The following is a 19526-nucleotide window of genomic DNA, read 5'->3' as shown; positions in this document are numbered from 1 at the left end:
TCAAAGTCATTGACATCCATCCATTAGGACCATACTCTGTGCAGAGCGTTGGTGCCGCCGAAGCAGTCTCCTTGGCTATTGGGAACAATCCTGGACGGGTCGCCACTCCGACACAGTATACCAGCATGCTGGCACTCATTTTGCCGACCTCGGAAGGATGACAGGCAAAGTCAACCCCACCTGGTGTTAATTCAACAGCTGAGCGGGATTTGAACTCAGGACCCTAGGATCCCAAGCCCACTACCTTAACCATTAAGCCAACACCAGGCATAAAGTCATCGACAGCGCATCCGAGAACTTGAAGGAGTACTTCACATCAACTGACCTCATGGCGTATAGGGACTTGGGTGAAATGGTCCTGTCTGGGTCATTCAAACCACAAATAGTCTGCAAGTATCCCGAACTGTCGGATTCCCCAGAGCAAGAACTTGGCTTCTTTCGTAACCAGTTCAGTGGTTCATCTGTTGAGGATGACCGTAACATATTTGTAGTCATGGTGCCGCAAGTCCGTCAAATGTTCCCACAGGTAGAACGTTTTCTTAGGCTTCTATTGGTTTCCCCAGCAAGTTCATGCGAAGCTGAACGGTCATTCAGCGCACTCAGACGTATGACGACTTGGTTACGTTCCACAATGACCCAACAACGCCTCAACCATCTCATGATCTGTCATGTTCACCGAGATCGTCTGACTGCATTTGACCCCCAAGACATTGCTACAAAGTTTTTAACTGGATCGGCAGACAAGAGGGTTCATATTTTTGGCAAGTTTTAAGGTAACTTGACCGAACTCGTTTGTAATATCAATTTGTATGTCAGTCTAGTTTTCAGTTTATGTTTGGTGAATCGGTTCAAGGGTCCTGAGAAGGAGGCTTGATAAACAATTCTTTATATATATATATATATATATATATATATATATATATATATATATATATATATATATATATATATATGTATTTCTTTGATGACACTTGAAACTTTGAAATGTGTATGATTAATGTTTAATTTCGCTCCGTCTGCTTACATTTGATAAAAAGATGGTCGATAGATGGTCAGATTAATTTAAGGGATTTGTGTGATCAGAAGACAGCATGTCAACGAGCGTATAAAATCAAGAATTTGCAAGGGTAGACTTGCTGTGTCCACGCCGGCACGAAGTGGGATTCGTGGTCTGGACATGCAATGTCCCCCCCCCCCCACTTTTCAAAAGCAATCCGTCGCCCATGTTCTGATGCATGGTTGGTGAATGTGGAAAGTCCTGACTTTCGTGATCAACTGGCGTCAATGTTTGAACCAAACATAACTCTACATATGAAAATGATGTTGGTGTCATCCCTCGAGGCTGAATGTTTTTTGATTGTGCAATGATATATTTTTATGGCAAGGGCAAGCCTGTGCATATCCGTAACTACATCATTGTGCTTTGGCGTTATTTATTGTACCATGTATGACTTGCCAACAGAAATGTATCTTTACAAGTAGCTGATACCCTCGGTCCCCCACATTTTAGGTGGTATGAGGAACAGATCTGCGTAATATGAAAGTTAAATTTTGAATGGTTTTTGAAGTATTGCATACACAAGCCAAGTTACCTTGAGAGTTGCCATATCGATATAATTCGTACAATCACAGCCGTGATCTAATCAAGTTGATATAATATGATGAGGAAGAGATATCTGCAATACGAAAGCTAAATATTCAACGGTTTTTGAAATACAAAGCACACGGACAGATGATCGGTTGGTGGGAGCTCATTTGAATGTCCCCCGTCTCTGACCTTGTTAACAACAACCGAGGCGATCAATATCATTATGAAATCGTCCAGACATATCCACACCTTCTTGTAAAGGTGCACACTGCACACCAAGTTGATACTGGTAACCGGACCAAAATCCTTTGCACAGGTTGGCAGCCGAAGCCGCTCTGAGAAGATCCGAACATACAACTTTCTTCAGGACCGTGTCACTGATCACCGGATTGGGTGCAGCTTCCAGGGCCTAGCCAGCTTTATGAGTGGTGATCGCCGGCTGGACGACATGACGGAGGCGTTGAGACGTTTCGCTGAGTGGGAAGCTCTGCAGGAGTTGCTGGAGAAGAATCCAGTGAGTGCAAAATGACACGTAACAACCAAACCCTGCTTGTATAAAGCACACTGAAGTGACATCATAAGATCACCAACAGATGTCTCATTTCATTGTTTTGACTTTGATTTTATTTGGGGACTTGCTATTTGCTTACAAAAGCAAAAGAAAAGTATTAACAATGTTAACAGGCCAGCTGAAGCAACTGTTCGCTACAGCACATTTTGACTTGAAAGATCTTTGTGTAACCATCACAAATAATGTCTTTCCTTCATTGCTTTTTCCTTCTTTTTAAGTTTATCATTTGTTCAAATGGCTGCACCAAAATTGAAGAAATAGTCAAAGATGTTGAAGCTTTCCATTTGCTCCAAGATGACCACTGATAATCACACTTACAACTAGAGGGGGAGCACTCGGGAGAGTGCAAAACCTCCGCCGCCAATACTGCTGGGTCACTCAAGTGAACCTGATATCTTATTCATTAAATATGATGTCAACAGTGCTGACAGTTATAGTTCTTTTCTCCAACATTTTTTTTTTGGGGGGGGGGTGAGGGTTGGAAATCACTTAAAACATGTAGAAATGCAAAAAAAATTCTCTAACAATTTTTTTGGGGGAGTGGGGGACCAAGTCCAAAATATAATGGCATGATCCTTGGACCATACCTAACCCCCCCACGAAGTTTCGTCGAAATCCGTCGAGGAGTTTTTCAGTAATACTGTTCACAAACAAACAAACAAACCAATGTCACCAGCAGGGTGACCCGTATCTTGCCAAAAGGTGACCACGTGTGACTTCTTTAAGGTCACACTGAGGTGAACAGAGCTGCTATCCACCAGGAGCGACTCCTTGAGGAATATCTGCCTACGAGAGATTCCGATGAGAATCGTTCTACAGAGTAACCATGAAAAATATGCGTTTGCCTCATAACATCACCAAATTACGTCATAATGTCTCAAGCTTGACATATCTAGAAAGCACTCATCGATGTGTTCAATTTGAGGTACTACACGATATGGTTCCTAAAACTTGAAAATTTGACCTTGGGGTCAAATATGTTTGACCTGAGGCGCTAACCATGAAGGTCAAGGCCAATCGCCACCAAAAATTAATCAGCTGAGCGCCAGACCAGGTACTATATTCCCATGAAGTTTGAAGACGATCCGATCAAAATTACTCAAAAAATAAGGGTTTCGTCGACTCCCCTGATTTGCGCCAAAGTGACCTTGACCTTTGACCTTTGACCTTCAAAATTTTGTGCACTGAAAGGGACCTCTATAGGCCTCTGATATGCGAAGTTACAAAAATTTCCAATGATAACTGCTCTGCAGAATTTTTTATATGTGATTACAGACAAAAAAATAAAAAATAAACATACAAGCTGACTAACATATCTTGCAAAAACTTCGTTTTGGCAAGATAACAAACACACAAACAAACAAACAAACAGAAACGGAAGTCATCAATATACTTACGAAATCTTTAGATTTCGTAAGTAACAAACAGAAAGGGGTGAAAACAGTAACCTCCGATCTTCGATGGCGGAGGTTAACGAGAAGGGCACTCGGTGGAGCGCATACCTCCACCACGCAATGCCTGATCCACGAGAACATATCGGGCCCAATACTTTTTTCAAATATCATGCTATATATCGTTTTTGGCCCCATCTCTCAACGGTGAAGAATCGCTTTAGAAATTAAATAATTCTTGTATCCAGATCTGGATTCGGTTCTTCACCAAAATCAAATTAATTTGGCCTCGTCACACACCCAACCTGTCCACCAAGTGTTGTCGGAATCCGTCGATAAGCTTTTGAGATATCGCGCTATGTATCGTTTTTGACCCAATTTCTCAATTGTGAAGAATCACTTAAAAATTCAAGTAGCCGGTTCCGGTGCTTCACCAAAGGTTAATCGATTCATCCTTGTCACACACTGAACCTGCCCATCAAATTTCATCCGAATCCGTCCACAATTTTCTTGATTTATCCTGCACACAAACAGACAGAGGTGAAAACATAACCTCCTTCCACCTTCGGTGGTGGAGGCAATAATGGCAGACCTCGTGCCAACTATCTGTTGAATGTTTGGACCAATCTGGATGACAGGTTGAGAGAGATTTCAGTGCTTTCCTTCTCCAACAACTCAAGTGATCACAGTGGTTGTGTTATTTTGAAGCAAAATGCAAGACTTTTGATTCTTCATTCTTGAAAGCCCACGCATCATCATTCACAAATGTTTGGTTATCTGCCCTTGCACATCCCATATGGCATACGACACCTCCAGCTGTCAGAAAGTAATAATGGTCGCTCGGATTGTTGGATTGGATGTTAAATATTACTTCTCTAGTTGAATTTATTGTTTATTTAGATTTTAAAAAATTTATTCGTTCAAAATTAAAGTTCTTGAAGTTTGGACTGCTATCGTCATTGTTTTATTTTGGTGGCTATACAGTTTGTCTTTGTGGTTGTGGAACATGAGCAAAACTATTTTTCTTTTACTTTAATACTGAGTTGGGGTTTTCTCAGGTGATTTTGTGGAGTTAATCAGGGCATCTTAACCTTTACAAACACTTACATTGCCGTAGTGGGGCAACTGAGCATAACAATTGTGCATTTTGTGAGGAAAGCACCAAATTTGGCACACCAGTAGCCGATCATATTATGAACAGATTTGGATATTGGACCATCTCAAATTCAGCCGCTGATGGCTGTGGCAGCCATTTTCCACTGCCATCAAAAATTTGAGATGGCCCAATATCCGAATCTGTTCATAATATGATAGGCTACTGGTGTGCCAAATTTGGTGCTTTCCTCACAAAATGCACAATTGTTATGCTATATTTAGCTAAGTTGCCCCACTACCGGTGTCACGATGACTACAAAATGTTGAAGCTCCGCCTGATACCATTTACGAAACGACCTGACATGAAATGGCAGTGTATTTGCCCATTTTAATCACTAACGATAGTTCTTCTGAGCAGAGCACCGTTGTCTATAAGGTAAACATATAACACGTGTCACGGTCCACATCGTCACTTTACGTTGAATTCACGTTTCTACCAATACACACTCCAAAATAATTGCTCATTTGAGGTGAGACATCCACAAACCCGTCGGAAGAGTACTCTGATAGTTATCCTTTCATCTCCATCCAACATTGTTGCCTTTCCCTGCCCATGCCTATTTTACTTTCTCAGTGGACCATTAACTCGTGCAATCAGTATAGTAACAATGATATAATTGAGGCAAGAGATGATAGTTCACCAGTTCAGGCATTTAAGGTCATTGTGCTCACCAAGTGGTTTCTGCCTGTTTTCACTGGTCGTTTACTTTTACTGCTTTCTTGTTAATCCCTCCTTACCTCCCATCACTTGCATCTCTCCTCTCCCATAAATCACTGGCCCATAGAAAGACAAGAAAGACAAACAGACACACGTCCTTTTATTCATTTTCTGTTCCTAACAATTATATCTCTCTGTCACACACACACACACACACACACACACACACACACACACACACACACACACACACACACACACACACACACACACACACACACACACACACACACACACTTTTATTTATTTTATTTTCCCGTTAATTAACACTGTACGTAGCGTGGGGTAGAGCAGTTGACTTAACTGTATATGTAATACCTCATCGTTTACGTCATCTTACCACATCGCTCACTCGGCACTGCTGCGTCGTAAAAAAGACGCGTGAACCCTATAGACATAGAGAAGGAGGGATCTTCTTTTTAAGTTTTATGGCATTTTCAGAGCTGTGAGGCTCCATAAACGCCACATAAACGAAGGAGGCTTACGGTAATTTATAATACAAACATACTGTTACGAATTTGGAATGAAATTGCACACAACATACAGGTTCCCTTAGTCAGCTATGTCGATAAGTGCATGTTCCCTAGATAGCTCACCTTCCATTGTTTAAATGTTTTGAAATCGATTAGATGCGCTGCGGATCGATTTAATAGTTAGGGAGCGAACAATGGAGACGTCCCTCCCCCTCTTTTGCGAAGAGGAAGAAGAACCCTGCGGTGACGTCAACAACTCCCTCCCACCCGTGGTTGAGCGGGGGATGGATCACGAGGGCATGAGTCACGCCGGGTGCGGGGGAGGGGTGCAAAGAATAAAGAGGACATCTTTTCTTTGTTCAAAAAGAGTTCGTGGGAGTCCCATGGTAGGGCTGAGTTCGTGGGCTGAGTTCGTGGGAGTCCAGTGGCAGAGTTTGTGAAGAGTCCCGTTCTGAGTCCCGTGTGCAGAGTTCGTGTGCTGAGTCCCGTGGGAGGAGTAAGTTTTTGCTTTCGAGGGAGCAGTCGTTCAGCCATCGGGTCCTGCTTGGCTTGAGGCCTTCGGAAGCTTTTTGCTTCGGCTGGCTCAGTGAGCTTCAGCTGCTGCTTTGTTTTGGAAGGAACTTGAGCCGGTTGTTCGGCTCGAGTTGCGAGTGGAGGCTTCTTCCTCTTCTTCCTGGTTCGGGGAGCTTTTCGTTCTCCATTTTGTTTCCCGGCTTGGTGCGACACGTCAGCCTCTTCTTGGAGTTGGATCCTCGGGGAAGCGACGCATTGACAGGAAGGATCGGCGCCTCGACTCACCGACACGTGTTGAGAAGCGCGGGAGGATTCGCGGGAGCTCGGGAAGGATCGCGGCGATTGGATCCAGCTCGCTCTCGCTGGAGCCCGGGTCCGGACAAGTTGAAGACCACATGAGTTGGAAAGGTTCGAGTCAAACTCTGAGTTTCAGCTCACCTGTCCTCCGAGCTGGAGCTCGTGATTAAAGGCCTCAGCCACCGTTTGTGTGTGTGTGTGTGTGTGTGTGTGTGTGTGTGTGTGTGTGTGTGTGTGTGTGTGTGTGTGTGTGTGTGTGTGTGTGTACGTACGTGTGTCCGTGGGCCCGTCTAATAAGTAGGAACTGCTGTTAAGTGTGAATGACTGTACATAATAAGTAGACGGTTGTCGTTCTTTTGTCGTGCTTTTGTTGCTTGCATAATTGCATACGTGTTTTGCCTTATTTAATTGCATACGTGTTTCATTATAATAAATGTCCTTGTGTGAATGTAAACCTGCTCGTTGCGTCCATTCCCTCATTTACTGAACATTTCGTGTGTTGGGAGTTAGAAAGCCGTTGGTTTGCCGTAATAGGGGGACATTTGGACCGACGGTTCTCGGCGATTACGCCGCTCGGAATCGCGCACGGACAAGCTCGCCTCGGCGGTTTGTTCCGTACGAGATCCGTCGAGGGTGGAATACCCCGGTAGTTGGATCACGTGGGTATTTAGGTACATTGAAGATTGGCAATCGACCCTACCCCACGTGATCTGCCGATTGGCGTATTTCGGTTCTTGTACAAGGACCCGTCGCTCGGAGTTATCGGGGTGGCGATCTATATTCCGGGCGATCGGTCGGGCCGACTCGACTTGCGGCTCCGTTCAGAGCGGTCGGTTGGTGGCCGACCCCCCGGCCTGTAACAATACATTGGGAGCATGCACCACCGCGTGTCACTGCGTCCACTTTCCACCGGTACTCCAGGGGCCTCCGTCTGGCCATCCCCATCTCATAGGGAGAGGACATTCCAGGCACCCATCCGAAGGGACCACCTCAGGTTAAGCCGAGGAGACCAACTTCTGGTGGACGACCCTTCAGCACCACCCAAACACACACTATATTGTGCTTTGTGGTGGCCGGAGTGCAAATCCTGCTACCAACCTCCCAGGGAAGGTAACAAACTGCAGGAGGACGTCCGCAGATGCAATCTGGGTCCGTCACGTGGAGGGCAGTTAAAAAACAGATGGTTCAAACCAAGCAGTTTGTAAAGCATTCGCCAAGTGGCTTAAGCACTCAAGCAAGCACTTCAATGAAACGGTTTAAGCAAACACTGCATCGCCATGGCTTACAAACATCAGTTGAGAAGGAACGGCTGGCTTTGTAAGCGATTAGCAATGTGTACAGCGATTCGTACGTATGAGTATGAAGCTCCATTGTACAGAAACCATTCCGACCTGTTTCAAGGCATTTTTAGTAGGCCGAATCAAAATGGCCTCAAAGATCCCTGTGAGGTAAAGTTGGGCTGACCAAGGATAAGCCTTTCATGAAGGTAAGTCGTTATCTTCAGAAGGGGTGTTTAAATTTACTCAAACACCCAGTTTTATTTCATGCATTTGCACTGCAGTTTCTTTTGAAACGTGTTGGTTTTGTTGAAAACACGGAGTGTTTCAAAAGAATCTGCAGTGGACACTTTAACACCTCTCGTGCAAAAAGATAGCTCTTTCAGAGAAAAGTACTTATTGTCAAATACAACAAATGTAACAGAATATTTGATTTTGAAAATTCTTGAACAGTTGAAGCAAACACTGAAGATTAACAAACACATAAAACACAATACTTCGTCCGGTGCAGTTTCTTTTGAAACCCCTTGCAGATGTGGCCTTGGAGCCTTCTGCTTACTCCTGGAGCGATGTGAATGGTTTTCACCGCTGCAGCTCTCTTCCCATAATGTTTATTTTTGCTTTCATGTAAACTGACCAAAACTGAACTTATTCTTCCTTCCAGCTGATGAAAGGATAATGACGATGGGAAAGGAAAAAATGGTCCAAAACTCTACGTGCTGCATCACCGTTTGTATCCGACTTTCAATCGGCGATGAAGAGCTGTGGGTTCAGGAAGCGCAATCGGAAATCCGGACATAGCATGAGAGCAGTCGAATGGTCAGGCGGACAATTTAAGTTTAAAATTATAACAATTTTATTGTCTGTGGGTGCATCTTCAAGCCAAGATGTTACATGTGCAGTTCTGCCATCAAGCTAGAATCAAGTTGTTTGGTCATATGATCACAACCAAGCAAGGGGCTCACCATTGTGATTTGAGCGGCTGTCACCTTCCTCCCCACTTTTTCCAAAAAACATAAAATAGCCCCTCCTGTAATTTTTGTGAAACTGCTTCATTAGACCTGCACTCCTTCGAGAAAAAGATATCCAGTCAGTTGTTACCTACACAGCATCAATCAAAGCTGAACTCTTGAAAGAAAACTTCAACAGAGAACGTACAGAAAATGCAAAAGTAAACTTTATTCCAGTAACAAAATGGAAACAGAATTGAACAGTAGGTTTTCTAACAGTGGCTTCTTCGTTGTTTGTTTTCCAAGAACTCAACATGACAGGTAAAGTGAGCACGTAATAACCTTCACCGAGACACCGATTAGGTTGATGAACTTTAATTTTATCATGATCAGGGATTGGTCTCGAGCCATGATTGCATACATGCTTTATAAACAGAATGCATATAACACAGGTTTTCAAAACCAACATGTAACTTGCAAACATTCAAGTTCATCTCCCAATGTGCCACCTTCTGGGCCCTGACAGGATTGCTCAGAGGTACCATACTTGCCTTTGAGCTGTCTAGGCTGGATTTGATTGCCGACGCAACTATATCTTGGTGTTTTTGAGGGTGTTGCATCAATGAGTGGACCATCCGTTGGAAGTAACGTTAATCTTTGTGTCCTGCCTGCTCACATTTGCCGGTGGACAGAAAACATCCCACGGCATTTTCATACGAGTAAGCTATTGTGTGCCTATCTCCCTCATAAGGTGATCGGCATACCTGGCCGATGACCAGGATAAAAATAGTCTGTGCTGCTCCCAAAAGTAGCCAGCTCGATGACTATTCGGAAAACTGGGAGAGAGCTACGAGGTTCCCAGCTTTCTCTCTTGAACTTCCGCTTCCTTCTTCTAATGAGGACCTCGCTCCCAACGAGTAGCACAATCATTTGGCCAAATTGCGCAAATGCAGAATACCATACCACTCATGTAAACTTTATTGCATCTCCTTTTCTGTTTGAAGGTATGAATGTAGCACCTCCTTATTCTCCCACAATTTTATGCTATTAATCTTCATATATTTAGAGTTCACTGTCCAATAGGAGGCTTCCTTAATCAACATTCATTGGAAATTTTGCTTACCTTTTGGTCACCATTGCAGTGCTATTTATTAGAGGATCATTATAAACAAGCTGCCTCCTCCATGAGTACTATAAGAGTAACTTTTGAGTTCCTGAGATTTGCTTTGTGGACTTTCTGTTTTTTTTTTTTTGTTTGTTTGTTTTTTTTGCTTCTTCAATGCATGAACAAAAAAGGAAAGTATTTTTAAAATATTGTTCATGTTTAATTTGTGGACCCAAACTTATCTATCAGAAAAACTGCTGTTTAGTGATGTTACTACATAAGTAATTGTAATGTAAGTTTTTGGTCTTTGCGATACAAGTAAATGTAATATAGGTTTTTGGGTGTAATTTATTAATTGCCGGAATCCTTCGGATTTCACCAACACCCTTCTTAGCGGTTGGGGGTCGAATGTCAGGGGGGTCAGGTCAAAAATTTCAAATTGCGATAAAAACGCCATTTCAAGTCTGATTGACTTCAAGTTATGATCATGACCAAACTAAGTGCTATAACTCATGAAACAGTAGCACTATCGACTTATAAGAACCAAATTGATTTCCAGATTTTTGTTTTTTCAGAGATCATAGAGATATGACAAAGTTATTCCGGCAATTCCTTGCTCAACAAGCAATTTCATTTATTTGTTTATTTATTTTCTTCTCGAAATTGCCATTTAAGTATCGGAATGTAGTTATCACCTCAATTTCCCACCATTAGACCCCCACCCACTCCCTCCTCAAACCCCACTTTTCATTTTCTGGATTGGGACCTGATCACAATCAACCAAGACATTTGGTCCATGGTGAAGTGCAGTACAAAAAGTGCAGAAAGCTTGAACACAAACTGTGGAAAGCTGCTCATACATTACTCATATTGGATGACGTCGCCTTTGGCTGGCAGGATGGCCTAGAGGTACGCACACTCGCCTCTAAGCTGCTTAGCCTGGGTTGGAATCCCGACCCAGCAATTAACTGTCATCCCGATGTTTCATAGGTAGGGAGATTCAACAATGTGTGTGCCATCCCTCGGATGGATGTTAAACTGGGCCGCAATGATGATGCAACCCCGCAACTTGTGCTGTATACGAAAGAAGAAGGTAGCCTTTCAAAGCAGATTATTTACGAACAAAAAAATTGCCTGACTCAAATATAGTAAAAGTGTTGATGAAAGAAGTGTGAGACTGCTATGGAGTGACGGGATCACCAAATCCACTTTAAGTTTTACCTGGAGGCTATTGCATTTGTCTGAAACAAAATCTATTTCTGTGAATGTCTTCTGCACTTTCATTTCCTGGCCTTCTTAGAAAAACCTCAAAGGCTTAATATAATGGCATTGTTTGTTTGCTATCAGAAAGCTTGCAATTACAATTTGGTCATGCATATCACATTACTTTCAGAAAAAAAATTGCCAACTGAATTCTAGGTAAACATGTCCAACTTGTACCTTTTCAAGCCACTTCCTTTTTCTAATGGGCTATCATTGATGTAAGTTTGGCTGATTGCTCTGTCTTGAGTTAAGGTACAAAGACCTGAGCTTAAATACACAAATCCAATGTTGGTTATATCTATACCATAAGAGAGATGTCTGTTTGTGTTGCCATTTGTATCAGAGATGGCCAAACGGATATTCGTCAAACTTTCATAGTTTGTCAGTGAGTGCTGGAGAGTGTTTTAGACCAAAACAATTTTTTTTAAAGTTTGATTTTTTTTTTTTAAATCGCTCTGTCGTGCCTAAACCTTTGTAGCTTTGTCAAAGGTAATATTAAATGATCCCTGATCCCATTCCCTCGTGGTTAGTGTTTTAGGCCCCCTCAAAAAATAGAAAAGAAACAAATTTTGATTTCTTTTAAATGCCAACAACATTAGAACAGCACCAGGCAATGCCAGGTACCCCTGCTAGTGATCCATAAAATACTCTTACAAATACCTCCTTTGATTTATCAAATTTATTTCATAGAAATGTGAGAATCTCATAATCTCATGAGAATAATATTTCTGTTTTCTTAAGGGAACACACTACCAGTGCTTGCAGTGAAAGTAAAAACATATTCAGGTCACACTTAACGCTAAAACGACAACTTCAAGTATGGACTGTTTTATGAGAAGAGCATCAATGGCAAGAAAAGTTTGAGTTGTATTCTACGTGGCGAACAACTTGCAGTAAAGCTAAATATTTACACATTAATCCATTTGTTCAGAGTTTGGTACAATAGTAATTTTTTTTTTTACAAATGTGGATGTCCACTTTATCCAGTTGGATTAAATCTTAAACTTTCAGCCTGAAGCACAATTTCTCCAGACTAAAAGTCCACTCCCCTCCCTGCCCCCCAAACCCTCACCTTCTGACTTCCTAACTCTTCTCATTCATTTACTCTTTATACACTGGAGTTGGTGTTCACTATTCGTCAGCAAAGTGCACACACAAACTAGTTCTGGTTTATTTTTATACCTCTCAAGTCTTTTATTTTATTTTTTTAATTCCTCATTCTATCCTATTTCACACTCTTCCATCATGCATCATGTGGAGATTTACAAAAACAATCACCTGCTTTGCTGTCAATCCTTATCCATTTAAACCTTTCCCCTTCATACATTCTAATAGACCAGCAATTACGCATTCCAGAATCCCTTTTGTTCACTCACATTTTATATCTCTCAACCCTTGTTCCGAAAGGCATCCAAAGGTTCTATTTTAAATACACAAAGCTTTGCAACCCTTACACCAGGCAAAGGGTGGTATAAAACATTTAAACGAACATCTCAATCCATCAGTTTGTAAGAAGTCCATTTTTGTGTTTCACTTCTGTGATTGATCTGACAGAAGTTACATTTTGAGATGACCTTATTGAGCCAGAGTTGAACATTCTAATTGTCCCAGAATAAGGAATAAAACTTGGGCAACACAAGATTGGATGGGCCATGTGCTTTGGAGGAACTCTGCTCTGGTTTATCGACCACACAAGCCCAGTGACCCACCACTTGCTATTCACAAATATTTGCTATGTCCAACTATGGGCATTTCACACTCACTTTTTGGGCCTAAATGGGAAGCTCAATCTCTGCATAAACTTGTTAAGACGTCGCTCATTTTTGCCCGTCTGTTCTCCCAAATCTGTTACCCCAGTATAGGCTGAGCTGCCAAAGGGCCGACTGCTGTACGAACCTTGCCCATAGTAGGATGTTCGAGGAGCACTGCTTTGCAAATGACTAGTTCTAACTACTTGTCTTGGAAAGCTCCCCATGCGAGTCGGGCCTTTGTCTTGCCCCTCTTCCGGTTGACAAAAGACTTCAAATCTGCTGTATACTCGTTTGTCTTTGCGCATGCTGTTTATCCGTTCCAGGAGCTGCTGTGATTTTCCTTCTTCAGAAATATTGTCAGAATTGTTGCTCTCTATTGCATCATTCTTATCATGCGTCTGAACCCCAAGTGTTGATCCTATTGCCCCTGTGCTTTTACCAGGAAAAGATTGACAGCCTGGAGAATCTGGAGATGTACCAGCTGCCTGCAATGTAGATGGTTTTTCTCTCAAAGAGGCCTGTCCACTTCTTATGTTGATGGGAGTTGGAGAAATGGATTCTTTGCTCGTGCTCAAGTGGGACATTGAGTCACATGTTTTCAGACTTTGTTGATCTCCATCTGAGTGCTGGGCCAATGTCCCTGACCCTCTGTGGTTTTTCCTTTGTTCCATGGGACTCTGGTCTCCACTATTGTCACCTATATACTTCTCTGACGACAGGTTATTAAAAATTTTCTTGAGCTTTAAAGAGCGTTTTAGTCGTTCAAACCGAGTGTCATCTGCCTTGTCCTCATCCATACTTTCTGGATTCTTGTTCAAGTCCGTTAAAGATGGAACTGATAACGTTGAATGTGTTGCATCCATAAAACTGTTGCTCTCTGTTCTTTGTTTTTGTGGTCCATTTGGTCTCTCACCACTTCCCATTGCTGTCCTGGGACTCACAGACCCGAATGCCATTGCCTGTTCACTCTCGGAAGAAAGAGGTAGACGTGTACGAGTAGTACTGCCAGAATCAATATTGTTTTGAAAACGATTTATTCTCGCCGTCATTGTAGCAGTTTCTTTCCCAAATGTCCTTAGGTCTACCTCTGAACTCCTTTCCAAGCCAGGCAGCAGTTGGCTGCTCCTGTTCACAAATGATGATGTCCGCATAAGTGATCGTTCATTTGTGTTTCCAGCAAGATATCTATCAATGTTTGATGTAGATGATATATGGTGACTCATTTTGTGAGGTAATGTTGAGTAAATTCTTTGATTTCTTGTGAAGCCACTATTTATAGTGCTGTCATCACCATCTTTCATTCGATTTGTAAATCCAAGACCCAAATAGCTATTGTCATTATTGCTAGCTTTGTCTCCAAGGAATGAGTCCAACCTAATGTTCCGAAGATATTCCTTTGCATTTCCATTGTGAACTCCTGTGTCTCTGGAGTCATTGCAAACTCTTGAAGCATCCTTTAAGGGCTGCCTAGCAAACTCTAACTCCCTGAAGTGGGTTTCCGTTGGGGATTTGTCACAGAGATAGGGCTGCTCAACATTGTATTTCTCCATGTTGAAGTTGCTGTGGAGGTGTGAACCATGACGGACCTCTCTCGATAAAGACACCATGTTGCTTGGGTTCCTGTTGTAAGATGAGAAGATGCTCCTGTTTTGCTCTGCTTCAAGGTTGCTCTGGTATGAATCTGCAGGCCTGAATGATTGATCTCTCAACGTAAACTTTGGATCTATGAAGGAGCTATGCCTGAAGAGATGTGTGTTTTTTTGTGCATCGTGATCATGCAGAACGTTGCCATATAACCTGCCTCCTAATTGGCTACGATTTTCCAATGTTCCTGAGCTTTGCCGTAGCAACTTTTCCAGCTGCTCTCCCGCATAGCTGTGCCTCTTTTTCCAAGCATCTTGATCTGTCTCCTGATTGAGATAGCATGATCCGTATCGAGAGCCCATGCCCACTGAAATTTTTGTTTGATCTCCGAGCGTGTTCAATCTTTCGTAACTTTGCTGACGGTTTTGCATCCTCCCATCCACCCTGCGGAACGAGTCTGAAAGGTAATCCCGATGTTCCTGGTTACTCATATTGTTGTATAAAGCAGTGCCCTGCCTGGATGAGTAAGAGCTGGTCGGAGATCTGTACATGTTGTACAGTGGTTGATGTTTTCTGTCATTTGGATTCATGACCATTGGTTTCATGTAGTTGAACATTCCATCCTTGAGTTGAACTGTGTCGCTTTGCATGTGGCCCTCCAAGGGGGTAGATTGTCCATACAGCACACGGAACTCCTCGTCAAAGATCTCCACCACTTCTCCGGTGAAGATGTGAACGATGCTGCGGTTGATCTTTTCGTATGCCCAAGTAAAGCTGTGATTAGAGGATTTGGGGAAGAGGTAACATGAGGGAATGGTGAACATACGTTTTGTTGTCAATGTTGAATAAGCATGTCAGGTGAATGGGATTCCCAAATTTGCTTCTGCCCTTTTTTCATCAGGAGTACAATAAGTTTCTCCTTCCCCCTTCCTGAATTTTCTACAAATATGTGCAAGTGTTGTTCAACTCTTAATGTTAGTGTATGCCTTACTAATGCAAACATTTTTTGATACAATCAATATTGTACTTTATCAATATAAGCAACAGCAATATGCATAGAGATTTTAAAGGATGAATTACCTGCAGTGATCCTATGATGTGGAAAGCAATAGCATATCTAAAAGCCACTTTTATTTTTTGCTTATTATATTGACATTCTAATTTCTGAACTGAAAGGGTTAATTTATTTATATATAACAGTGATATACAATCAATATATATATATATATATATATATATATATATATATATATATATATATATATATATATATATATATATATATATATATATATATATATATATATATATATATATATATATATATATATATATATATATATATATATATATATATATATATATATATATATATACACACAGAAATATAACTGAGAAATCTAAATTTTCAGTGCAGTGATGATAAAGCACAAGTGTGAACAACTTGGCACCACAAGAGATGCTCTGTACATCTTGAAAGTGTATTTGTGTATTTAAACATTATCCTTTATACTGCACGATGTGTCTTCATTTATATTGTGCAAGTCTGCTGTCAAACCTGCCTCCATTTTTACACCATGTGCGAAGCGGGCTTAAGCAATTGGTTTACTGTCTCTGTCTACAGACACCGGTCTACTTGTATGATGGAGGAACTACTTAATTTCAACTTTGTTTTATATTTTAACACTGTAGAACACAAACCTGCAGTTTAGCAGTACTTTGATTCTGAATTTGGCAAATTGGATGGATCTCACCCCAAGTGTGCATGTGCAAAGAGCAAGGTATTTTTTTTTAGTTTGAGTGTCTGGCAGTCAAACAATATTGAAAATCATTCCAAATAGAAAAATTAGTTTTTAGCGACGTTATAAAGGATACATACAACAGGCCGGAAGAACTAATTTTTAACATGTTAAATAAGGTGGTGTAAAAGATAGTGAATCAACAGCGGTAAACTTACAAAAAATTTTTTTTTTTCTATAGCGCTTAAAACCTTTATGTTTAATTATCTACTTGAACACTGCAGAACACAGAACACCTTGTTGGCACTTCCAAAAACCTCCAGTTCATCAGTGTTTGGACAAAAATGTATGCCCTTTTTGCCCTTTTACACCATCTCCACCAATCAAATTTTCCGCTCACACTCTCAGTGTTGGGGAATATCAAGGTGCAGACAAAATGGTGGCTCGTAGGAAAATGTGTATCATTCTCGGAAACACAAACCAAGAGTTGAAAAGGCCCTTCCCATGTCTTTTCTCAAGACTGTGGGGTAAGGTTTGTTCTATGAACTCTCTAGTTTGTGAGAGACACCCACTCCTTTTGATTTGAGAGACACCCACTCCTTTTGATTTGAGAGCATCCTGTAGGGGAGGGGGGGAGGGAGATATATTATATGCCGTGGCTAATAATCCAGCCCCCCCCCCGGTCTGCAGCGAAGGTCAGGAAGCCACTTGCTCTGTGACGTGTGCAGGTAAAAGTCATAAGTCAAGGGGGGAGGGGGTATATGACCAGCATGTATTTATTTATTGTGCCCATGACCTGACCCTGGGTATACTACCAGCACATATACAAAATTTGGTGTCGATCGACCCAGTGCTGTTTTTGGAGGGGTTTTTTTTGTCTGTTTTTCAAACATATACACAAGCAGAGAATTGCCTTCTTTAATTGCGAACGTAGTGAGCTTCATACTCAACGCGTGCACATGAGAGAATAAGAAACAACAACAACAACAACAACACAATACCCAGGCAATTTGGAATCCGTGTCGTCTGCTATGACCCTTTTGCTTCCGGTTTTTGTCGTGGGGAATGATGCGTCCCGGGAGATAAACGCATCGTCGGAGACATGAAAGACCCAAATATCAGACATGGTGTATATTTCCTCCAGTGATTTTAATAAAGATATCTCCCGCATCATCAAAAAATAATTTTTAATCATGATTTACATTATTTGATCGCTGATCCCGAATCCAGGCCGAAGTAACCGGAAATTGCAGCATCGAATGTAAGAAGAATTTTACGTTCGCTTCAAGGCTTTGCCTATTCCATATTATAGTAGGATAACATCGTTGCTCATGGAAGAGCATGATGACAGAGGGTAAAACAGTAACAACTGACAGTGGAGCCACAGTTGCACACACCAAGCAACGGAATGAATGAACAGCAACAGAAAAATGTGGTAACCTGCAAAGTAATGGTTGGTTTCGGTTCGGTTAATACAAGTAGCAAAGATTGTGGGTAGGGTTGGGGAAAGACATGGGATGATAGTGCAGTGCTGCTTGAAGAGTGAGAATTATCAGCCTTGGAATGAGTAGGGGTGGTGGGGAGGATTCCACAAATGCAAGAAAAGAGGTTTAAAATAAATAAATAAATGAAGAGTTGACATGTAGTGAGTCTGGATTTTGAGTTTAACCAGGACTGGGTTACTGGATGAACAGGTCTTTCCTGGAAGAGCAGGATAGTGTCGGAGGACTAAGAAAGCAGAGGAGCCAGACCGCATGCGAGGAGACAAAAAGCAGAGGCCACTGATCTGTCTTCGATGTGAGCGCAACAGATCTAACGTCTCCTTTGTATGATCGGTCATCCAATGATAAACAGGGACAAGTTGGTTTTTTTTGTCTACGATTCTATAAAGCGGTTCGGTGTTCTCTTCATGTTCAACTGAAATCGATAACACAAGTAACATTATTCTTGTTTAACTAATCACCACGTGATTTCAATGCCCAAACTGCCAGTACGGTACTTTTGAAATCATTATTCGACAAGTTCGACGTTTATATTAATAATAAGTCGAATTTACAACTTCTGACTGACCCTATTTACTGTCACCCTAGTACTTGTTACCATTTTCATAATTAATTGTCATTCGGATAATTGCAACATCACTGTGCATGACATTAATGTGAGAAGGTTGTTACCCATCAATTTATTTGTGTCAATGTAAATGGGTTAGACATGGTTTGTACGTACCAACCGTGAGGATATGAATCTGCCATGTACCGGTCTGCCTTGTGCTTTCAACTACATTTATTTACCTTTTTCTTTTTCTTTGTTTCTAAGGCTCACAGTGAAACTTGTACATTCAATACATGTAGGATAAGGGGAAAAGGCAATAGGTCTTATAAGACATAATGAGGAAAATCTAATTGTACTTTTGTATGAATTGTAACCATGAAGACAAAACCACACATTATATTTGATTTGAACCTGGGCTCCAAGCATCATGATCTGCAGCAAAGACTTGAATGTAAATAATAATCAGACCAACCTCAAAATTAAGCGATTGGTGATTTAGCGAGGCCCTGGGACACTGTTCCGTGCGGTTTGGACAGTTCTCTGCACATTTGAACACGGCATATGCAAATGTCATTTGTGACTTGTTCAGAAAAGTGTTTTTGTTTTTTTTCAACAGTGATCTCAGAGTCTTTGCGGAGATTTACATCGATCACATGTCGGATGGATAGTGGTAGACATTAAATGAACGGAGTATATGGGATTTGGATCAGATCATTGCACCATGAGAGACGTTGATAAGATGGCAATGGCAACGTCAAACTCAGACTTTTGTGTTAAGGTTACCACCAGTTCTTCTTCTTGTTCTTCTTCTCCTTGTTCTTCTTCTTGTTCTCGTTCTTGGTCTTGTTCTCGTTCCCGTTCTTGTTGTTCTTCTTCCCGCTGATACTGTGCCCCATTACCAGTACACTGGGTACTCATTTCGCCAACCTCGGAAGGATGACAGGCTGAGTCAACCCCACCTGGTGTTAATTCAGCAACCACCAGTCTGGATGTTGTTTATATAATTTAACTGTTGAAACTTGAAGGAAATGTTTGTAGTGACTAAGAAAACTGTATCTAAATGCAAAAGCGAACATAAATTGAATGTTTGACAGTTCAC

General features: G+C 41.6%; 2 protein-coding genes across 8 annotated transcripts in view; one reads left to right on the top strand and one right to left on the bottom strand.

Annotated features, from left to right (window-relative positions):
* Window positions 1-19526, top strand: part of MTRF1L (mitochondrial translation release factor 1 like) — a 180202-nt gene that overhangs the window by 45993 nt on the left and 114683 nt on the right. For 4 of the 6 annotated variants that reach the window (XR_015049440.1, XM_085846847.1, XM_085846848.1 and 1 more), the window contains exon 7: window positions 1905-2102. The exons of 1 other annotated variant lie outside the window; for it this stretch is intronic. Coding sequence is in view for 4 of the 5 variants with exons in the window: in XM_085846847.1 (XP_085702973.1) it covers window positions 1905-2102 (198 nt within the window). In the remaining variant the exon portion in view is untranslated. Of the gene's footprint in view, window positions 1-1904; window positions 4498-19526 lie in introns of those variants that run through there. One more of the 6 variants, XM_085846850.1, reaches the window with a different exon arrangement.
* The window catches only part of LOC147017321 (uncharacterized), an 87149-nt gene continuing 76765 nt past the window's right edge, over window positions 9143-19526 (bottom strand). For both annotated transcript variants that reach the window (XM_085846840.1, XM_085846839.1), the window contains exon 4: window positions 9143-15410. In XM_085846840.1, the coding sequence (XP_085702966.1) occupies window positions 13061-15410 (2350 nt within the window). In that variant the 3' untranslated portion in view covers window positions 9143-13060. The remainder of the gene's footprint in view (window positions 15411-19526) is intronic.

The sequence above is a fragment of the Eptatretus burgeri genome, chromosome 11 (assembly GCF_056783735.1).
Source record: "Eptatretus burgeri isolate ZD-2024b chromosome 11, Ebu_testis_v1, whole genome shotgun sequence".
Taxonomy (NCBI): domain Eukaryota; kingdom Metazoa; phylum Chordata; class Myxini; order Myxiniformes; family Myxinidae; genus Eptatretus; species Eptatretus burgeri.
Note: the sequence above shows the minus strand (reverse complement) of the source record. Positions and strands in the feature narration are given on the sequence as shown.